Source organism: Cloeon dipterum, chromosome X (assembly GCF_949628265.1).
Source record: "Cloeon dipterum chromosome X, ieCloDipt1.1, whole genome shotgun sequence".
NCBI lineage: Eukaryota > Metazoa > Arthropoda > Insecta > Ephemeroptera > Baetidae > Cloeon > Cloeon dipterum.
Window position 1 is genome coordinate 27,351,827 of NC_088790.1, and position 23,890 is coordinate 27,375,716.

A 23,890-nucleotide genomic window follows, 5' to 3' on the forward strand; every position below is an offset into this window, starting at 1 on the left:
AGTTCACAAAATGCATTATCAGGAGATAATTCATCAAAATATTAAAATTTGGTGCTTTTTGCTATATTAAGTTCTTGAAATGGAAAAATATTTGAGATGGTAAGTTTGAAAATCTATTTTAGAGCTGTTTTAAGTTTTCAATTTGATTTACATTTGAGCCCAATTCCCAATCATCCCATAAATCACTAATTTTCCATTCATGTGGCAATGGAAAAGAAGATTAAAAAGAATTTCTCTTTCCCCGGCAATGTAATATTGGATATTGTTGGCAATAGTCGTAGAGAAATATGTCTAAATCCCTCTCGTTAGTCCAAAGTTCCTATAACCCTTTATTTTCATGTCTTTTTTTATTTTCATTCATATTTTTATGACATCTTAATGTTTAAAAAAATTTAATTAGTGAACGAAACTCAAAACCACTGGGAATAGACGCTTTTTGCGCAGCAGGAGTAGCGCAGAGCAGGCCGCATTAATTAAACCGCAAACTCAATAGCGACAAAACGAGTGAGAAATAAATACATCGAAGGTTGACTTGTTTATGCATTTTTCATCTCGTCTCAGCGAGGGCAGGGGCGAGGGCGACTCTTCATTTCAAGCCAAAGCTGTCACTTAAATAAATTTCAGGGATAACGCAGTTCGTCGCCAAAATCATTGAAAACAAACACACTCCTTTATTTGCATCATACGATGAGCGTATAGGGCTTGACTTTGAAGTGTCCTGCAGCGCTGCCTGAATCACGTGACCTGAAATTGACTGTTGACGTCACGAGAGACACGCAGCTTTTGTTGTAAATTATGGTACATTCCTGGCCCATCGGAAGTACGGTGAATTGCTTGGAGCAATTATAGTTATACTATTCCCAAAAGCACCGGTGGGACACTTTGCTCCATAAATGTCAAGAAAAAGAATAAAAAATTCACTGGCTGAAATGCAGTCATTAAAGTTTTTAGACAATTATTAGGAATAAATGAAACTGCTAGGCGAAAAGGAGACCCGAATTTAATTTGAAGTTTTAAAGAACTTAAATGGCTAAATTAACGATAAATTCTAAAATCGTTTGAGGAGTAAAATGACAACCGACATAAATTCGGTTGCTACGAAACCCGATAAGAAGCATTATGTAACTCGTTCAGATTTATTTTCTGGCTCCGATACTTTTCTGAAGAGCCAATTTTCATAATTTGTTGGGTGTATCTTTTCAAGGAAAAAAAATACGGCATGATTTTTATATATAATGATCTCTCAGTCAGAGCAGTCATGAGGGTTGGCCTTCAGCTCTCTTGAGAAGCTTATTACTCTTTTTGCATTTTTGAATGAACGCGAGCTAGCATCGGCACACACGGTGTGCTTTAACTCTCGGCGGCCGCGCGGCGAGGTCGCTAACATTAAAAATGCCTGCCGCGCGCGCGCCGCGGTACCTGGCACAGGTAGACACGGAGGATTCGTAGCCGCCGGCTGTGAGAGGATGAGAGCTAGAGGAACGGTGGGAGGGAGGCCGCCTGGCGAATAAAAATAAATATCATAGCAGCTACACACTACACGGCTGGCGAAAACTGTTGCATCGCGCGACTTTACGATATACGGGCGCTATATGCTGAGTGCTCTGGCATTCAAATGCACCTTTGACCCGCCGCGTTCTCTTCACCTTTGGCATTATTTGCTTTGACGCGCCTGCATAAATTTCTCTTCTTAATTTCAGTTTGAGCTGTTTTTTTAGAGTTTCGGTGGCTTTCGTGATTTTTAAAGTCGTAAAATAATAATACCTTTCATTTCTCGCTGTCAGCTTAGCCTTTTAAATGAACACCTTTATTGAGCGGGACTCGTGCTGCCACCTGTGGCATGAGCTCCAAGTATCTGCTGCTTTTACGAAGATTCAGTCATTTTTCGCGCCAATCGTGCACGCTCGACTATCTAAATTGAAAGCTAATTTTTTACTTCTTGTGAAAAGGGTGGTCCTGTAGAAATGTACAACTTCCCCTCATTTCTCCTTCTTGATTCGCCTAAGGTATTAATGAAACCCAAAATTTAATGTAAACACGAGTCGCATAATTATCCCTGATATCCTAACCGAAATAAAAAAGTACATGTAAGTCCGAGAATTGAATCTTTATTGCGTAATTCTTTGAGTTGCACTGGCCCGTCTGGCTGTGGTGGAGTTTGCTTGAGGACATTGTAGGCTGATTTGTTCGGGACATTCTAGTCAGTGCCCGCTTCAGAGTGCCGCAAACCGGCCGATCGAAGTTTAAACATCTCTATTCCGCGGGACTTTCCCATCTGGAACTGACCGCAGCTCAAAATAGACAGTTATGGCGCCCATCCGGTGGGCCGGACTAGAGTGCATGGAGTTAAATAATAAATTAATTGAATAAGCATCATCCCCCTAGACGACTCACGTCACAAAAATAAACATAACAAAAAATTAAAAGCAGGGGTTCACTAATTTTGCAATGCTTTTATCACTTTTTTGTGCAACAACCCCATCAGAAATGGAAAAATCATTTTTTCCGCATGGAACGTGTAAACAATTTAAAAATTCAATCTAGTCAATTATCCCTCTTTCTCCGGATATTCACCGTTTTTCAGCATAACTTTTCTAATTTTTTTCCATTCTTCATAAAGTCAGAATGGAGTTGGCACTTTTTGACTGCTTCAGCTCTCTGGGGGAGATCATGAAGAGTCGAACGGTGTGTAGTTTTTGTAAATAGAAGCAAAGATTTGGTAAAAAAACGTGTTTTCTCTCAGAGACTGTCATTATCAAAAACTGCGTGCCAACTAAATCTCAGGTTGCAAGAGACGCATTTACAGAAACTAGAAAAATCCAATAAATTCAAAAAATAGTGGTGCTGATATCCGATCGAATTCTCCTGATATGCTTTCTAGACGGGAAAATATTTCATTATTATTAATGTTGAGAGCATTTCTTAATGTATCACTTCACAAATATAAAAAATAATAAAAATGTTAGAAATATCGACGTTTATAACTAATAAAAACAAAGAGATTACAAAATATCACTCATTAAATCAAATATGCCATCGCGTAACGCCTGGCAGAGAAAGAGACACTGTGCCGCCAAGCATGTTTTCAGAGCGGGTTGCTATCGTTCCACTCTTTCTCGACACGAATGACGAAAGTCAAACAAGCGATGAGCTAAAATGTAAATTGAGTTAATCCAAGCCCAAACAGGGATGAATGTTTTTACAAGCAGGCGGACGTTGCCGTCAGTTTTTGCTGCCATTGTTTTATCTGAACCAATTTTTGTTCCAAGCAAATAAATTGAATTGAGACTTGCAATTCCTGAGTATATGCGCTAAAGTTTTAATTTTAAGCTTTGTATTGAGGGCTTAGGCAAATTACCATATATAGCAATTCTTGAACATTTCAATTTTCAGGCGCCTTTTTGTCATTTTGATTAGAAAATGGCGAAATCCCAACCAATAATTGAGAAATGAAATGCCTTCATCTTTAATTGTATGTAATTCACTGCTTTATTAAAGTACATTTTATTAATAATAAGCATTACACCTTTTATTACCTTAATTACAATGCTTACAGTTATGTATGTAGTAGTAATAGTAATTTAATAGTCCGCTAAATACACAAGTGTGCGTTGTGTATACGTGTGTCATCTTTTGGAATACGCGCTTTTCTTATTTTGGATCGAGTTTCTTAACTGCTAAAACAACTGTTTTACACAATTCTGAATGTGATGCGTGCACAAGTAATAACATTTTGGGTAGCTTTCCTTTCCCAGCTAACACTCTGCTTATTTTTTTTCGGATTATTTCCTAACATTGTGCAGTTTGGCTTAATGAGAAGATTCTATAGTTTGCGTGTGTTTATGTGAGTGTCTGTGTGCGTGTGTGTGTAAAAGAAACAAGCGCGTCTGCGAAGTGGAAGAAACGTAGCGAGCCTACGGCATAAATATATAGGGAATCAAATTCTGCGCGTTCAGGATTTTGGCACCCAAACAACTTAAAAATAATTCTAATTTCTGCGAACGTCACGCGAATCACAAATTACTTATCGTATAATATAATACTATTAATAAATGCATTAATTCGGAACTGAATCGTGGGAAGAACTAGAAATTTGTTGGCTTTTTGTATAAGTCGGTGTCCGATTGTGTGACATTTAATTAACATGTTATGTACGCAATGGTAATAGTCGTGTGTGTTCGTGTTATGTAATATAATTATTTATTTTATGCAAATACGTATCCAGAGTAAAAGAGTCCAGCTACAAGATAACCAATGATATTATCTTCTGCTCCAATTGTCAAGTACGCTCCTCTCATAATCCTTGGGAAATTTCGCGCGACGCACGGCCGAAACGGGTTGGATTATGAGAGGCACCCCTAATTGTGTACACCAAGCATGTCTACAAGTACCTTAATTATGCAAGTCGTTTTCGCGTCAAATAATGAAATACAGAATTAAGTGCGCGCGTTTATAGATATCGCGAAAGATAAATGATAGCAAGGAGGTGGCAAAAATGTCGGCGAATACGACACAGTGATGAGAAACTTTTCTTGCAATTGTTATACAAAACCAACAATACAAGGGCCGTCTCGGCGAGCTCTCTAATTACCGGGGGGTGCGTTACCAGGGGGTGGAGGGGGAATTATCACCAGGCGAACGGCTTTTTGTTTGCTAATTCAATGTGTGTGTGTGTGTGTGTATACAGTACATGCGGTCGGGAGATGAGAGTGAAGTTTGTGTGCTATGTGGTAGTTTTTTGTCTCGTCACTTTGATTCAATTACTTATTTATTTTTTTCTTCGCCGATTCTCTCTCGAAATCTTGCTTGCATATCTAGGCAGAGGGGTTGGCCGGCTTACTGCTTGTTTCGGCGGCCGCTCGAGTTTCCTGCAAAAAATAATTGGTCTGTTAGTAAAGCATTTTATTATTCAGCAGTTGAAATGAGTTCGATTTGGGTCTTTAGGGAATATTTTTTATGCATTCAAACTCTATGGGAGCTTAAGACGATGACCTGCATTTTTATTGTGCCTTTGATTCAGTTTGAAACACAATTTTTAAATCGTCTCAAACCATTTTTACAGCCCAAACCCATCTAAATCTCATGAGAAGACTGGCAAACCGAATAAGACACGCACAAAATAGTCTACATTTTGAATTTTAGATGAATATTTCTTCTTAAAAATCAACGGGATGGTTGCTTAGGCATTTTCTAGAACTGCAGCTTATTTTAAGAAACTTTAGAAAATAATATAATTTATTTAAACCATGTAACCTCTGAAAATTTGCCTTTATTTTTAAGAAATTTGGATACAACATCATCTAATTGGCTTCAAAATTATCTGAACACGTTTTTCCATCATCTTTTCTGTAAACAAACCGTCAAAAATTATAATTAGAATAAAAATTGTTGTTTTAAGCGGCTGACTTTCGTTTCTAAACTCTGCAGATGATAGCTGGCAATATTAATAATATAGGAAATCAATTCTACGTTGAGAAATAGTGAAATTAAATCAATTTTTTATGCAACAAAAAACTAAACAATTTAATATCCCAATCTGGTCGTGGAATTAAAATAATTTACCGAGTGTTAATTTTTTTATACATATTTGAGGCAGGAAGGAATAATGCTTGTTTGCTAAAAAATGATTGAAACGGAGATATTTTGATAAATCAATCCAATTGGAAGAAAAATGATTCTTAGTTAGGCAAAAGTTAAATAACTTTTTAATTGGTTACATATCTCTGTTTGTTTTAAAATAGGTGACATTCTTAGTTTTTATCCATCTCTTTTTTTATTTTTTGCTCCTTATAATCGAATCAATTAATTATATTTTATGTTAAGTTAAAATTCTATAATTACGTGGTCATTTTAAAAATGAATTTAGCTATTATCCCAATTAAAAAACGCTTGAATGGCTTAAATATCCATTTAGATAGTCACGGTGGTTATGAACTATGGCAATTACTTTGTATTTATTTATTTAAATTAAATTTTACCAAAATAAATAAATAAATAAAAATAGTAAATTAAAATTAGTTGAAATTAAAATTTAAATGAAAAATAGTTATTTATTAAAATAAATAAGTTACACGTTTTCGTTGTGTCTTGAAAGGGGCAGTAAAATTTCAATTAAAGCTCAAACCATTCTGAATTTACCCGCACACAGCTAAGCCCTTTGATAATTTCAAACAAATAATCTGAGTGTGAATTGACCAGTTGCATAAACCCTTAGTTATTGAAGCCGCCAACAGATGGTGGGACCACAGACTTTTTTAAAAATTTTGTTTTAAGCGGTTTTAAGGCATTTCCGCTGCAATTTCAGGCTGAATCTAGCTATTTTAAGATTTTTTTTAATTAATTTGCTTTTTTTTGACGTGCTGAAAACCAAAATCGGTTCAGCCATTCATCGTAGAAACGTTGGAAAATATTTTTTATTTCAAAAAATAGTTTTTCACGATTCTACGGCGATTGGCTGAACCGATTTTGGTTTTCAGCACTTCAAAAAATAGCAAATTAATTCAAGAATGCACAGTAGCTAGATTGAGTCTGAAATCGCAGCGGAAGTGCCTTAAAATCGAAAGTCTACGGTGGCGCCATCTGTTGTCGGCTTCGAACACTTAGGGTTTACGCAACTGGTGAATTTCTTGATTTTCTTTCCTCAAAATAAAAGCTAAAATAAGATTTTTCAATGTTAATATCCCTGAATCAATCTGCAGAAATGATCGAAATTGACTTTTCTCCCTCTAATGTCTTGAATAATTTTAATTGGAGAGTTCATTAAAGGATCAGTCGAAAAACATATATATTTTTCGTCTTTCCGCGAGCCTTAATCAAGATTAAGCTGGAGAGAAAGCCGCAGCGCCCAGTTCTCTGCCTTTCTTCCAATTACCGCCCTTCTTTTCCCATTATTTGTCGTCGCCTCGAGGGGGAGCAATATAATATGGCCTGATCAATATCTGCACGAAAGAGAGCGAGACGTCAGTGTCTCACACACACACTCGTCGCATTTAATCACTCGCGTGGGCGAAGCAACGGAATCGGAAGAGGCGCGGACGGGGCGGGCGGGCGGACTGGGGGTACACACCCTTCTGCTTGTTCTCCTTGCCCTGCTTGTTCTTGCAGTTCCGTGTGACCTGGCGGGTGGCCTCGCAGCTGGGGTCGCTGCCTGGCTTCAGTCGGTCCGTGCGGCTCATCTGGTTCTGTGGGGTCGAGCAGCTGCTCCAAGTGCCCTTCTCGTACTGACAGCCTGCACACAGACAACACAGTCGTGTTAATTAACTCGTTTTCTGTTCGCCGTGCGGTGTTTTCTCATTTAGGTGGAAAGAAATATAGGCCACAGCCTGCGACCCAAGTGAAGTAAAAATCAATTTCAATAAAGTGGAATGATACTGGCAACAATTGAAAATTATTTAAATTGTTGGATGCCTTAAACAATTGACTGATAAACAATTTGCAATAATAAAAGAGGACCTTCCAACAATAAAAATTCAAATTTTGCCAATTTTCTCCAAAATTTAGAGTGCTTGAACATATTTTCTTGGCATATTCCGATTCCTCTCTTCGAGATCTGTCCCACGGTGTATGCCACTTATTGGGGAAACTCTTGGTTTTGAAATTAAATCGGATTTCAAGTAAGGAGACAGCCATTACCATTTGAAAAGCACGCTAACTTTCCAGCCAACTTTCTCAAAAAATTACAGTGCTTTTCTTAGGTCAATTTAGGCTCTAATTGAATCCTAAGGTACGAGTTTATGCATTGGCAACAAGCATTTTCCAGGCTTTTGCAGTATCGTTCCTTTTTAAATGGAATAACCTGAAACATTTTAAGTTCCAGTCGTACAAAATTTAAGTAGTTAAATTAACAATTATGATTTTATGTTTGGGGAACTTATTTGTTAAGACTTATAATTATAATCGAAAAAGGTAAAATAATAATCCAAGGTTGTATGATTAACAATCTAATTTAAGCAGCAATAAAATAAACAATTAAATTATATAGAAGTCTAGTGGCTGAAAATATTCAAGATTTATGAAGGCATTCGAAAAATCGTTGAATATGATGTTTTTGGAATTTAAAATTGGTGTTTTGGTTCAATTTGAGTAATTGGGGTTGGTAGAAACATAAATTAAATTTAGACACAAAAATCAATAATTATTAGATCAAATTTGACGTTAAAGGAGCAAAATAAAATTAATTAAAATCCCTTTTTGGAATTTTTTCGGGCCCTGTTTTTATCATGAAACTGATAAAACTTGTAACTAGATATTTATATTTGATCTTTTCGCCATATTATGCTAAATTTCTTGCTGTTTGTTTATTTTATAATTTAAAAAAATTATCACATTAAATATTTGAAAATTAATAACTCAAAATATTAATTTTCTAATCATTACAAAATAAAATGCTCATTTTTCGATTAGAACGTTTTTTCCTTAATCTTAAAAATTGCATGGTTAAATTATAAAAATAATAGTCCCTAGAACCTTAAATCCCTGAAATCAGTACGACATGTACCATTAATTTACTACTTCATCCATTACACCCGTTTATGTAAAGAGAATTTATTGCAGAAAACACAACATAGCGCTGCTTACTTAACCCTTCCCCTTCCCATTGTGCTGCTAATAAAAAATATCGAGACCTCGGCCCCTCGCGCTACTATATATTCTCAGTTACACCGCTCTTCCATCAGGCGGCAGTCGTGGCCGAGTGGTTAAGGCGTCTGACTAGAAATCAGATTCCCTCTGGGAGCGTAGGTTCGAGTCCTACCGACTGCGAACTTTTTGCTCGTGTGCAAAATACTCTTTTTCGCCTTCCATGACACATTTTTTTTAATTTTTTTTACTGAAAAGGTTCCGGCTAAAGGCCAAAGTGGCGAGATCGATGGGGGTAGAGTGGGGCAGGGTGAATTGACTGTTGATGAACATCCTAGTTCAAGTGGATAATGAGAGCGGGATTGCGACACGTAGCGCGACCACCAGCGGCGAGAGCAGAGCAGAGCAGGCTGGCTCGAGGAGCAGAAAGGAAATCGTCAATTGGTCCCACAAGGTCTTTGAAACGGGCTCGCGTCGCCACAAAGAACACGATAATGAAAGCACTCGGCGTGCCATCTCGTCGCAAAGTGGATTTTGATTTCATTTAACTCCCTCGAGAGCTATCCACCGCGCACCCTTTACTGCTGACTCACCTGACTTGCCCTTTTTGCACTTCTTCTCGATCACTCTGGTCTGCTCACAGTTCGTGACGTCGCCCTTCTTCAGGGTGAACGTTCTTGTCCTCATGTTGGTCTTAGGGTCGCACTCGCTCCAGGCACCCTTTGAGTATTTGCAGTTGTCCGCTGCAACAAATTTATTGTTATGATTTTAAACGTCGAAATTCAATACATATAGAGCTAGAAACCTGATTTGATTTACATAATTTTTTAGAATTAAAAACTTTGGCTCAAATTACAAGGAATGGAAAGAAGATACTGATTAGCTTTGGTAAAATGTGTCTTACATCCCCTATTATTAAAACAAGTCATATAGAGCTTAAATGACATTTTTAAGACTTTAATAAACCGTCCAAGACCTGTATTTATTACTCCCGCAGCCGAAATTACCTGCTTCACAATAAATTTCAAATTTTCTGATTAGTTTTTCATTCTAAATAATGCAGTGAGTTCAGATTTTAAATTTACAAAGATGTTACTTTTAATTAAATTATTTTTAGGCGTGAATTGGACCTAAAGAATCTCGTTTGGAGAACGTCCAATTTATTAATCTAAATTTTACAATTTTAAATCGAACAGAGGGCATTTTACAATTTCACGCGTAAATCACTCACTTCAAGTGTTGCTTGATTTTTTTAGTTTTTTTTATCGGTTTTGGATGTGCATCTAGAAGTTCAATCAATGAATTCAGCATTAGTTTATTAAAAAGAAATACGAAGTTTTATTAAGTCATTGTCAACATGTCAACCCTTGGGTTTTAGGAAATGTTGATTGAATTTCAGCAATTTCCCAGAGTTATTTATAATTATTACTATCGCTGGAATTGTTATCTTTGTTTAGTTCAAAATTAATTGATTTCAAGTAGAAGAAAATGTTATTTAATAAAAAAAACAACAATAGCAATAGACCCATCGAAACGTACTTCAAAACAGTTCTCTTTTTTCTGGGAAATCACAAAATAAATTCCCTAACTTGATGCAAATCACTGACTTAATCAAAGTCTAAATAATGACTGTGTGACTCATTGCAATTTACAAAATTTATCAGTAAGAAATATGACTACTTTGGAATTAAAACCTGATTTTCCCCCACCCTCACCAAATTTATATAAAAAATTCTAGTTGGAAAACAAAAAATTCCAAAACCCCCCAAATAATTTAGAAATATTTTAACCTTGTTAGAGGTTGCCAGAAAACTGCAAATCAAGTAAGAAAATTAATAAAGCAAAAATAAGCCGTACGTTGTAATAGCTTTACTGTGTGCGGAAACTGACGGGAGGTGGGTGGCTAAAAAAGTAATTTAAGGAAACATATATCAAATCCAACGTTCATCTGCTGTACAGCAGCTGTTTCCATCCCGCAGGCCTCATCAGCAGTCAGATTTAATTATTTTTTTCTTCTCAAATTTCCCTGCACGCACCGGCTTTTTGCTGAACTTTTTCAACGCAACTTAGTTGGCGAGCTGATTTAAAAAAAATGAATCAAGTTTATTTTATAAGTAAAAGTCCGGCCAACTCTTCAATAGCAGCGTTGACGTAGGCAGGAAACCCTCTCAGAAATCATGAATGTGCTCGGATTCGCAATTATTTTGGCACTGGTTGCCGTCCAAAACAGCATGATGTGTCATCCTGGGGTCACTAGAGTGCAGCTGCCCTTCAAGTTGTTCAACAGCAATAAAACCGACAAAACTGTTTTTGAAAAAAGTTAGAGTGATCATTCCAACTGGCTAAAATTTACAAGCTGTGATAATTTTAAGTAACTTTTCTTATTTTTTTTCTAAATCGTCTACAGATTATTTTTGGGAAAAGCAGCGGGGTGACTCGTTAGATATGGCGTCCGGTAGAGTATGGCCCGAAAAAACGGTCACGTGAAAAGAACCAAGTTTTTGGTCAACATTTTGACATAATTGGCATAACTCTTAACTAATTGTGTCTTTTGGATCGTAAAAAAAACTCTTGACACTCGTACGGCAATCCAAAGAGAGCTTTTTGTTTCCCACATGCAGACGCCATCTTGGTTCTGCGCAGTCGAAACCAATTTTACCGCACATCTGGACCCCGCTGGGGAAAAGAGCTTTTGAGAAAACTTCTCTGCGTCAAATCTCCCTGACTGTACATTTTTTTCTCGCGAAATAAAAGAAGTAAGCCCGTTAAAAGTCGATAACCTCGGCGAGGCTCAAACAAGAGCGCAAATTTATGGGTTTGGCTCGAGAATATTCTTCGGATGAGCCTCCCCAGCGCGAGATTACGCACCCCGCAGACCTCAAGACGAGGGAGCGCTCTAAATTACTTCCGCCGCGACGATCGGCAGCATTCAAAATCAGCCCTCTTGATTTCCAACGAGGCTTTCCTCCGTCGCCGGCAGAGAAAGTGAGGCGAACCGAAAATAACTCAATTTGCCAACTTTGATTATATACGCACCTCTCACTTTCTTCTCCTTCTTTTCCTTTTTGTTCTCCTTGGCGGCTCTTTCCTGGCGTGAGGGCACGTCGTTGCTGACTGCGCCGCCGACCGCGTTCGCCACCGACTTGTCGCTCCACTCGGCCACCTTCTGGCCGCCCTGCTGGCCGTCGGCCACCACCGCCTGATGGCACACCACAGCCAAAACTGCCAAGCAAAGTACTACCTTCATCCTGAAAACATACACAATAGCCGATTAATTTCAAGGTGCCGACATTAGACATTATGAACAGTTTAATTAAAGAGAAATAATTCTGCAAAAGCCTGGAAAATGCTTGTTGCCAATGCATAAACTCGTCCCTTAGGATTCAGTTAAAGCCTAAATTGACCTAAGAAGCACTGTAATTTTTTGAGAAAATTGGCTGGGAAGTTAGCGTGCTTTTCAAATGGTAATGGCTGTCTCCTTACTTGAAATCCGATTTAATTTCAAAACCAAGAGTTTCCCCAATAAGTGGCATACACCGTTGAACAGATCTCGACGAGAGGAATCGGATTGTGCCAAGAAAATTTGTTCAAGCACTCAAAATTTTGGAGAAAATTGGCAAAATTTGAATTTTTACTGTAGGAAGGTCCTTTTTTATTTTTGCAAATTGTTGAACAAATTGTTTATCGATCAATTGCTAATAACCTCCATCATTCAAATAATTTTCAATTGTTGCCCTGTATCATTCCACTTAAAAAAAAAACAGCATAAAAAACGCAGCCTAAGTAAATAACTTGTATGCGCTGGCATTTAGTAAAAATCGCTGTACGTATCGTGTGATAATTTTCCTTAATTGCCAAAACTTGGGCGGTTCTAGCTTAAGTTTGCAGCAGTTAGCAAAAAGTTTGCCGTCTGAACGCGAGCTGATAAACAACTTTCAAAACAACTATGTGTTAGGGTCAGTTGCTGCTGATTTTTGTACCGAGTCTGCTTTTCCTCGTCCGCAACAACGTGCTCTTTTGATGCTGGTAAAATGGTCTGCGAGTTTATAGAGAGAAACACACTTTTCCCTGTCGATTTTTTATTTACGGCTTCTGTTCAGCAGAAATGTATTGAAACGGAACACAAACAGCACAATGCTCTGTATTGGAAATTCTGCCTTTTTGCACATGATGCGGAGCTGAAAATACGTTTCATCGGCATGTAAATTTACGTCATAAAAAATTCACGAATGTGCTCATGGAAAGCTATAAAAAACTTTAAATTACCTGTGAGTAAAAAATTCAAAGTTTTTAAGCATTTAATTCCCTTGAACAAAAATTATCGATATTTTTTCTCTGTGATGAGAGGGATTGGGGATTGTAAATTGTTGCGTTTTTGTTCACGGCCTGGTCAGGCTTTAACTGACCCCCTTTTTAAGAAACGAAATATTTAATAGATTAGATTTACATAGAATTAGCGGCTGGAACTTCTAACGAATGGCAACGTTATGAAATTATCGAAATGTATGAAGAACTTCAGTCTCTATTTATAAACACCTTTTGGTATTTAGTTTTCCAAAATTTTTATTAATCAGCGGGTCTTTCAAATATTCAAAATATTTGGTAACATTTTATAAATTTATATTAAAATTGTGTTGCTTTTCTATTTTAGTGGAAATCGTTGGCAGAAATAGTGGCTGACGTTTTAAATTTCAATTTCTTTTCAATATTTCAACCGATTCTCTGAAGACCACACGTTTTAGTTCAGCGAATTCGTATCGAATCAATTGGATCCGTTAAAAACAGAACCTGAAAGTGCAATTCTGAGAGAAAAACCTCTCGATCCCCAAGGTGGCACCCGCAGAAAGCTTCTCCGAAGAAGCAGAGGGCAAAAGAAAAGCTCTTAAAATCAATTTGCAGAGGCCAAGGAGAGCGGTTTTCTCGCTGAAAAATTCATTTCTCTTTGCATGGGAAATCAGAGAGTGAAATGAGCGAGATTCACTTTGGCGAAGTAGGAAGGGAGGGTACATACATTTGTATCTGTCCATATTTGCAACTTTTTAAGGCCGCTAAATAAAATATTAGTCCCGAGACGCCGGTGGATTTGAGCCGAGAGGCCGATCCATTTTTAATGAAGCCGCCGGCTACGTGGAACAGCGCGCGCCAGAGAGAAAAAGCAGATCTCTCGCATACACATATTCGGAGAGCGAATTCGCCACGTGCGCGATGATGCTTCAACGGACGACGTGCCAACTAATTCTCATCTGCGCCCTTTTGCAAATATCAATGACGCTGCAACCCCCGCGCCCTTTAAACCACATACACGCGCGTTTCAAAGGGTGCATGCCGGCCGTTCCTCGCATTCGCACGACACCGCGCGCGCCGGCTTTAATTTGGCCCCCGTTGCTGCAGCCGCTCGCTCGCGCGGCACGGATTAAAGGCCGCGCGCTCACCACTTTTCCAAAGGTCTGTCTAATAAATTTCCCTCCACGGTCGAGTCTGAATGATTTTGACATGCGTAGAATCATATATGAATTCATATCTTTTGGGTTGGGAGTTCAAGACGGATGCATTTTTTTCTGTATGCCTTCCAAAAGCATGATTTACGAGTTTTGAATGCGTTTGGGTTACTCCATACCCTTCAAGAGCAATTTGAAATCGTCTAAACTAAATGTAAAGCCTTTGAATATTCAAAATGGTGAAAATTGTTCTACAGTGCCGAATTTTTTGCCACGTTTTTAACGCTGCAGTTGGCTTTTCAAAGGAATATTTTATAGTAGGTTTATTAAAACGTGCTTCGCTCAAAGCAACCGAAAAATAAACTTAATGAGAACTTGGAAAATTAAACGCGTGATTTCAATTCGTCTTGTTTTATCAATATCTTTCATCTTTTCCTTTTTGCCAAAAATAAAATTCTGTTTGAGTTAATCGGTAAAATTGATGGTTTAAATCAGAGACACCACTTTTAAATAAACTGAAATGTGTACATGAAGTCAATTTTTTGACAAATAAAATCATGGAAAAGTTATAAAAGCTTAAGCTTATTTTCTTTAAATTATAGGATTTTCCTCATAAACAAGAGAAACAGTTTAGTACATTAAAACTATGACTTTAAATCTATTTTTGACGCAGAAATGTGAAGGAAATTCGCAGCTCCCTGTATATATATTTGATTTTTCGAAAGAATTATGCTTGACGAAATTTGGGAAATCCCTTCTTGACTATTCTCTAAATCTCCTCTTTCGTTGAAAACTTCATAATTCCTAAAATCTACTCATCCTCTCGCATAATTGAGACAACGCAATCATCCTCCCTGATTTAAACTTTGTTTTTTGAATGACCGAGATGGTTTTGGCGTCAAAATTTCGCCATGTTTAATGAAAAAGGGACTAAATTAATGGATAAAAGCATGAGAATGAGTTTGTTTTCTCAACTCCTGTAAAGCACGCAACAAAACTTTGAGCCAAACATTAAGCCTTTGTATTTCATTCAGAGGCCGAAATGAAGGGGAGAGTGCCACAGTCCCAAAACTCAAAGAGACTGAACATGTTTTGTTTCCTGAATTCAAAATGCTTTTCTCTGCAGGAGGCAGAATTTTTCGGTGTACAAAACGGTGACTTTCCTTCGGCCACGAAGTTTTAAAAGGGAGTTATTAAAATTTTGTGTGCCTAGCAAAACCAAATCTACTCCGTCATAGAAAAAAAATAATTATTCATTTTCAAATCCAATATAAAATTGGGATGTTGTAAAAGTGAGAAATTCTCACCTTAAACCATGTCCTTTCGTCTTTAATAGCTTCATTAGATGCTTTTAAAAATGTTAATTGCGATTATTATAGACCATAAAACGAGTCTAGCTCGCTTCTAAACCACTCAAAATGCAGCGTTGTTGACCCATTTTCGTTTGGAAACGAAAAGAGCGGGAGAGAGGTGCAATTGCAGCGCTTTTGTCTCCGCACACTTTGTCCGCGGGATGTTTGCTCCAGTTGTGGAGCGCTTTTTGTTGTCTCCCTCTTTGAACACATACACACACACACACACACACACACTCAGTCTGCCAAGCCTGTGCCGAGAGTTGTCGCAGCAGCAGCAGGAACAGGAGCGTTCGCCGCAGTTTAGCATCGCGCCGCTCATTGTGTGTAAAAATGCACTTCAGACCGTTTAACAACAACTCGGCGCGTCGCATTATTCGGCCCTTGAATGCTCGCAAAGTCCTCGAGGAATCACCCCTTTTCCAAGACAATCCATGCACGTTGTTCCTCGAATGAGTATGTGTTATGCAAGCGCATAATAGGGGCTCGTTTTTTTTTGCGAGCGCCGAGGGCTTTGCGGCATAATGTTTTATGTTGCGTGCGCGGCGCGCCGACGGCCAGCCTGCCAGCCATCTCATCTTTTTTTGTAACATTATTGATCCCAGGTGAGAGAGTATGACTCGGTAACTGCATTACCAACGATCAGCAGGCGCACAAGCCGCCTGCTCTCGCTCTCTCGCTCGCAAAATGGGAAACCGCAGCCGCAGCCACCGCGTACACCGCCTGTGCCCAAAGTGTGCACGGGAACGCAATATGATCATTTTCCGGCCGGCAGCTTATTTCGCCCGGAGCCCGTCGCAATTTTATATTTTCGGCTCCCTTTTCGAATTTTCCGCTCGCTCGCTCGCACGAATTCTCACCGGAGCCACTTTGCCGCCTGCAGATGTTGCAGCCAAAACACTCGGTCGGCAAATAGATATGTTTCAACCCTCTAACCCGCTCGCTGGCTGGCAAAACATTTTCCTGCTTCGTCCTCAATTAGGCAACTTTTGCGCCATTGCTGCCGGCGGCGAAATTAAACTTCTGCGATACCACCAGAGATTAGATAAAAGCCATAATATTTTTGCCACTCGAGCTTATCAACGTGCTTTGTAATTAGCAATAATTAGATCGTTGTTTGTGGATTGTTGAGTTTGAATCGAAATAAAATATAATAATGGAATCCCAAATTGTTGGATTCCCATTATTTGTATGCTTCTTATTTTTTTAAATTTAGAAATTTTAGAAATAATTCAGTCAGTTGCATGGATAAATTTTATTGTTTTAAAACGATTTTTTCACCGGGGTCCAGATTGCGATCTGTGTTGGTTCCCACCGGTCAGAAGTCAATAATGGCGGCCAATCAGGGAGACAGTCCAGCGGCCAATCAGAAGCGTCAAAAAAGAGGCGTGCCGACCTAATAATTTCATTCCCGCTTATTTTGTTACATTTCCATTAGCCTGATGTGCCATCTAATGGTTGATTCGTTAATTACTGGGCTAATCAGCTGTTAGTAATGAATTAACAACAAAAATATTCATTTTCATGATAAATTTTCCAAGCCAATTTAATTTTACGTTTGTAACATTACCGCCGTACTCTACTAGACGCCATATCTGCGCGTCACCTGAATCCAGACCACGCTGTTTTTTTTTACAAATTTAAAGTATAAAAGAGTAACATGTTACTACCGAGGGAACCCATTTATAATGGTAAACCCACTTCAGCTGTTGATAGAAACAAATATTTCATTCGAAAATTATCTTAAATTAATTCAAAGAACTTTGTCAAAAATATTGACTCATTTCGTCGTCTAAATTTATTTTGATGTTATTTTTAGGACATTTTTGGATAAGAAACCAGTTGAATTCCCAGGATAAGCTTGTTTATTTTTGAAGCGGAATGCATACATCGATATCACTAATTATACTACCATTTCCAGAGCAAGCAGTAAAACAAACAAAGCTCCACTACTTGAAAATCAACTCAGTCCTTAGACTCGATGGAACAGCTGATATAATTAACAAGTTTAGCCATGCGATGCAGTCCTATCAATAGACCTCTAGCTCCCACTTTGTAGAGCAAAGCTTTTGAAACACATAATTTTGTGAGAGCTCTCCGCCCTTTCAGTTCAGTATAGTGGCTGCAAAAACTCGGTGCAATATTGTAAAGCAGGCAGGATTATATGTACAACTGTTGGTGCAAAGCACTTCAATCTCAGCGCACAAAAGCAAGCCCGCGTGCGTTAGTATGAGAAAGTGAAAACCGGGCTGGCGAATTTGAGGAAACCCTTGGGCGAATTTAGGCGAATTGCTATCAAGGGATGCCGAGGGAATGTTTTCACACGCAACTCGGAAGTAGATTATCTTTCAATAGGGGAGCGATTCTGGTGTGTGTGGAACATTGAATCTACATTTTCGATCCGCTCGCATGCTTACAAGAAGATTTGTTCAGGGACGACGACAGAGTTTAATCAGAGCGAGCAGCTCTGGGAATAATATAATAGAATGGAAGAGTTCCTCGTTTTTATGCTCGAGTCTTATGGTAATATTGGCTTTGCACAAATTAATTTCATGTGACGTCATTTAATCTTTGAAGATACATCTTTTGATCTAAAGAGTGAATCCATAAATATTATTTGAAGCCATCAACTGATGGCACCACTATTCGTAGAACTAGATTTAGTTTCAAGAGTGAGCAGTATGTATAATAAACAAAGTTCCACTTCAAAATCAATATACAGACATAACAAATTAGACCTGACGGAAGAGCTGATCATTAAAAAGTTTTCCATGCGATGTAGCGTACTATCAATAGACCTCCCACATTAATGTAGAGTGCACAGGATTTGAAACACATAACTTTGTAAGAGGTTACCCTTTCAGTCCAGCAGCAGCAAAGCCTCGGTGCAAACTATTATAAGAGAATGTTTCCGAGTCTAGATAATGCACAAGTAACATAATTGAATCAGAAATCGGAGCGTCGATAATTTTTAAAGTGGATCGATCGAGGGAGACAATTGAAAATTATTTGAATTTTTGGATGCGATAAAAGCAGTTGATTTTGATTATACAATATGTTCTACAACTGTAAAAAAGCGCTTAATTTAGCACATTTTCTTCGATTTAGATTCTTCTCGACGAGATCTGTCGAACAGAGCATGAAACCTTTTTGGGAAACTCTTTATTTGTTGTGAAATGAAATAGAAATTTAAATAAGGAGACACTTCTCACCATTTGGAAAGCACGCTAACTTTGCAGTCACTTTTCTCACATATTTACAGTGCTACTTTGGTCAATTTTGGCTTCAACTGAGTCATGTAGTACTGCAGGCTCTTTCATATATATAAATGAACAATGGCTACAAATAATGATTTACGCAAATTGCCTAGTCTTTTCAAGACAAAATATTTTCTCTGTTGTTTGTAACGAGACTGTTTGAGCCGATTTTGGCTTTTCAAGCACATTAAATGACATCTTTTTAGTAGAATTGAGCCCGAAAATGGTGGCGGCTTAGAACACTAACAATAAAGCGTTTCCCATTGGGCGAATTTCTTTCGAACATAAAAAAAATCAAAGCTCACAGTCCTAAAAGCTAGCTGAGCAATAAAAGCACTCTCCTTTGTCACGTTTTTAAAGTTTCTTTGTTACTCAAAATGAAATTATTCGGTGCCAGAAACTAACCCCTCTAAAAAAAATAAAAAAGTTTTGCATTCTGTTGCTGTGCCGACGTGCGTTCTCTCGTGTCGGAACGATCATCATGCTCGCTCTTTTGGTACAACAAGCGGTAATTCAATTAGGAATACTGGCTCCTCTAATCGAATCAACGGCGTAATTTGGCAAATTTCACTGCAGACTGCAGAGCACGCGTATCGTGGGGCCGACTCAATTTGCGAGATCCATCGCTCCTCTCTCTGCTCACTGGCAACAGGGCGCCCAATGCAGAGCCGGGCAGAGAGCGTGCGTCAGTCTACTTTTTTGGTAATGCCCAGGAATAATTTTCTCCGTTCTCGGGCGAGAGCACGAGTCGTGAAGCAGAGAAGAGAGAGAGAGAACGCACAGGTGAGCGAGGATAATGGGGTCCAGCGGTGCGAGCCATGGCAACAAAGGCTGCATGTGACGGCCGGGGGGAGGGAAGTGCGCGCGTTGTGCTAGAGCTGCCTCGGAAGACACCAAACGCGCCTCTCAAATAAATGCTCTCTAGCCGAGCTTTTACTGAAATTTTTAGACATTTCGTCGTGAGCACCGCGAAAGAAAGTCATCCTTGCCAGTTTGTCGTTCCGAGAAGAGCGTATAGTAGTATATAGTTGTAACTTTTTTTACTGCCGCTCGGGCCGAGGCTCGATCCCCGGTGCTGTTTTTGCGCGACTTTTTCGCGGAGAGTCTGTTTTGATTGGAATCAGTGCCTCCGGGGAGCGCAGTGATTTTTCTCCACCGCGGCGCCGGCGGCTGGCACATGCTTCATTTGGCCGAATGTAAAAAGTTACAAGTGAATGCGCACCGCGCGCGCGAGAGCAATTATCAATCGAGCTGCTGAATTAATGCCGGCGGTGAAATTAGGCGGAAATTTCATGCCATTTGGCGCGTGCGGCCGTCAGAATGCCAAAAGCAGCCTGCAAACACACACACACACACACACACACACACACACACACACACACACACACACACACACACACACACACACACACACACACACACACACACACACACACACACACACACACACATTGCCGTTGATTTAAACCGGCGAATGCTAAATAAACACCTATAAAAGCAAAATGACGAAACACCACTTTCCACACGGGTTCCGCGGCGGCTTTGTATCTACTGCGAAGATTGATTTCCTTAACCACAAGCAAGTTAATTTAGAATTCGATGAAGTCAGTTCCTTTCCAGGAAAGTTTTAACAATTTAAAAATTAAAAATACTCCTTGGTATCAACCAATTCCGATATTTTCTTGGTAGCCATGGTTATCTATCCGGAAATTACAGATTGCAGAGGTCCTTTATCAATATTTGCTTTTTGAAGTAAAAAATAGAATTCTAGACATTTTCCTTGAAAAGACCAAACAGTTTTTTGCATGACAATTTAGTTTTCCCATGGATCAAAAGCACCGCTACTCTGGTGTTCATACCAACTTCAATGAAAATAATTATTTAATTTATTCGTGGTATTAAGATAAACTTTTTCTTCAAGCGGACATTTTAAAGAACAATAATTAATAAGCCGGTTTTCCACGATTTCATGGTATGCACGCAGTTGAATTATTTCCCAAAGGTCAAACCCCCACGAAAACCACGGAACATTCGACGCCGAATTGGCCGACCGCACCGCCAACCAACCAACCAACCCCAACAATGGTTGCAAAATCACCCCCTGGCACTGATTGCGCGTGGGCCTCACTCGGCGACGGGGGGCACCGGCGCCCCCGGCCCGATCCCCGGCCTCGCGGGCGTGCCGGGGTGTTTCAGGTGGCGAATCGACTCACCTGGCCGGCGAAAAAGGCGAAGTGGAGAATTTGAGGCTTTTTGTTTGTTGCTCGGTGGCGGATGCTGCGACGCACAAGGGCAGTGGCTGAATCTTGCTCTGCTGCTGCTCGGCTTATTGATCAGGGCCTAGATGTGGAGAAATCGGACGCGCGTGCGCCTTCCCGCGGCCCAAGGAGAGCCGAGCAAGGAGAGAGGAGCGCCAGCCTCGTGCGCCTCTCAGGGGTTGGGGGTTAATCTGCCGCCGTCGCAGACGCCAAACCCAGTGCCGCTATACGTGCAATGTGTTTGCTTTGCCCAATTTTTGAGCCCAAAAGATAAAGCGCACCTGCCTCTCTCGCGCCGTGCCGGGCGACGCTCCAAAAACGCGCTAATTCGCAAACGACCGATTTTTTTCAGGCACACTCGAGGATATTTATGCGATGTGGAACTTTCCACGTGCCACCACCAGCGACAGAGTTTTTACTTGCAAAGTTCAAAGGGATCCAGTGCCGCAGGCAGACGCTTTTTTAGTTTGAACATTCGAGCGTGCCAGTAGCCTCCGGGGGTTGATCTAAGCAGAGAGATTTTAAAACAAACAGACTTGTTATTAATTGCTCTCCACCCGTCTCTTTGGTAAACTTGATAAAATCAACATGCATGTAGAGCAGAGCAGGAGCACAGGCATGTGTATAACTCACTTGACAGCTTCGCATCAGTAATTTCTACTCAAAATACTAACTTGTAATTTGTGCCCAAAAATTATTCAATTTTCAACCCGCACACTTGAATTTGAGATTCGGAGCTCTAATTTATTTTCTAAACGTATAGTCATAGACTTCATTTACATTTTTAACTGTAAAATATTATCAACGAGATTTATCCCTCGTGTTTTAATTGAAATTGAATAAAATTTTCAGCGGAGGGTTTGCCTTGAAAAAATATGTAAAATATTTTAAAACTCTGAAACTCATTTTGCCAAGAAATTAATTTTCCAAGGTCTATTAGAACTAAACATGTGCTTTTCTCTAGTTTTGTTATGTCAATAATTATTTTTAATTCACCAAGAGTGTAATCAATGTGCACCACAGTATAACTACGAATATTTATTTATTAAATCTGAAATCCCTCCACTATGTGTGGTAAAACAATTCTGGACTGTTAGCAAATAGTAAATATTTGTTGAGGAAAAATTAAATAATACGTTCTCGTATTGTACAGAAGCTGTTTCGGCTCCACAGTCCACAGACCTCATCAGCAGTGCTTAACCTCCAAAACAAAGTTCCACAAAGAGTAAGCAGTTTTTTCTTATATTTAAAAATTCAACCGCTGCGTGTGCGTGAATTTCTCTTTGACTTAAAGAGGAATGATACTGCCAAAGCCTGGAAAATTCTTGTTGCCAATGCATAAACTCGTCCCTTAGGATTCAGTTAAAGCCAAAATTGAATTAAGAAGCACTGTAATTTTTTTAGAAAATTGGCTGGAAAGTTACCGCGCTTTTCAAATGGTAATGGCTGTCTCCTTACTTGAAATCCGATTTAATTTCAAAACCAAGAGTTTTCCCAATTAGTGGCATACACCGGTGGACAGATCTCGACGAGAGGAATCGGAATATGCCAAGAAAATATGTTCAAGCAATGTAAATTTTGGAGAAAATTGGCAAAATTTGAATTTTCATTGTAGGAAGGTCCTTTTTTATTAATTGCAAATCGTTGAACAAATTGTTTATCGATCAATTGTTTATGGCATCCAACAATTCAACTAATTTTCGATTATTGCCCTGTATTATTCCACTTTAAGATTAGAAGTTGTGAGACGGTGCTCGCTAATCCAAAAGCATTCAAATTTAGCAGCCCAAAATTCGGGTAAATTTTGGCTTGAACACCATCCTCAATTAGCAAAGATTGTATTTTGGGGGATTTTCAGCATCAAAATACTCGTTTAGGTGGCGAATTGTTTAATAAATGTTTATTCATGTTGTATTTTCGCACTCTAATCGCAATCAAAATTTAAACAAACACTATGCTAAGGAATTATTTACTATCGCCTGGTAGCGAAGCTATAATGAAAGCGTGCGAAATGAAACCCACCTAAATTTTAGTGCCGGCCTGTCTTATATGTTTGCCCTTAAACAAGCGCTCCATCATAAAGCATCCGCAGCTAGCTTTTAGCCCGTGGCGCGTCTCTTTTAGTTCTTTCTCCCCGGCGGCATAAAAATATTAATGAAAACATTTTGTCCGCGCCAACTTCATTATTTTCCATTACACCCTGCAATACCTGCCCGCGTTGTTTCTCTTCAGCCGGCGCCAGCTTGCAGCTCCGAATAATCTCATAAAAAACAACGGCTTGCTACTCACACCGGCTGCTCAGCATTTCGCACCTCAACTTTTGCCCCAGCTCTGCGCACGTGTGCCACACATTAAAGGGAAGAAGCTGCGGGCGGGCGAAAATGCACTCAAAGCTTCGATCGATTTCGCACTCTCACTTGAAAACTTTGAGATTTTATTTGATTATTTTTTATTACAATGTTTCCTGTGCTGAAAAAAAGATGAGAGCAAAATTTCTCATTCACGAATGTTGATCTTAACTCGTGCCTCTTTGAAAAATGTGTATGTAGCACAAAAAGTTGATCTGTGCACTTCCTCGACACATAATTTGTAATATGATCTCAATTAAAGAAAGTTGAGAAGTTTCAGCAGACAAAGTATAGAGAAGAGGAAGATGAGAACTGGATGAAGCACTATGTGGGTGGCCGCCGCGCGGCCTTGGGGCAGCCACACGAAACTTTGCCTCGTTCTCCAATATTAGCCAGTGAAAAAATAAAAACATACATACCTCATAATATGCAATAATATCATTGCTTAATATGCTTACAAATCATTGATCAATATTGGAAATTTAAAAATATGGCACTGTCGAAAATTGAGGAAACCTCTTTTGACCCTCAAATATGTATATTTAAAGTGGAATGATACTGAGCAACAATTGAAAATTATTTGAATTGTTGGATGCCAAAACAATTTGTTCAACGATTTGCAATAGTAAAAAGGACCTTCCTACAGTAAAAATTCAAATT

General features: G+C 39.0%; 1 protein-coding gene and 1 non-coding gene across 2 annotated transcripts; one reads left to right on the top strand and one right to left on the bottom strand.

The window, feature by feature from the left end:
- Positions 1 to 3,465: 3,465 nt before the first annotated feature.
- LOC135946192 (uncharacterized) lies at positions 3,466 to 20,974 on the bottom strand. Its single transcript, XM_065494286.1, has 5 exons — positions 20,838 to 20,974; positions 11,614 to 11,825; positions 9,171 to 9,320; positions 7,067 to 7,228; positions 3,466 to 4,868 (listed from the first exon to the last, which is right to left on the bottom strand). Exons 2-5 carry the CDS (start codon positions 11,822 to 11,824, stop codon positions 4,837 to 4,839), a joined length of 555 nt encoding a protein of 184 aa, XP_065350358.1. The 5' UTR covers position 11,825; positions 20,838 to 20,974; the 3' UTR covers positions 3,466 to 4,836.
- Positions 8,679 to 8,760, top strand: TRNAS-AGA (transfer RNA serine (anticodon AGA)). The gene has a single exon. It is a non-coding gene; the product is annotated as a tRNA-Ser (tRNA).
- Positions 20,975 to 23,890: the final 2,916 nt, after the last annotated feature.

Coding starts and splice junctions, on each gene's coding strand:
- LOC135946192 (XM_065494286.1), bottom strand. CDS start 11,824: ATGAAGGTAGTACTTTGCTTGGCAGTTTTGGCTGTGGTGTGCCATCAG. Junction 9,321..11,613: donor GAAGGAGAAGAAAGTGAGAG/GTGCGTATATAA, acceptor AATTTGTTGCAG/CGGACAACTGCAAATACTCA. Junction 7,229..9,170: donor GTGCAAAAAGGGCAAGTCAG/GTGAGTCAGCAG, acceptor GTCTGTGTGCAG/GCTGTCAGTACGAGAAGGGC.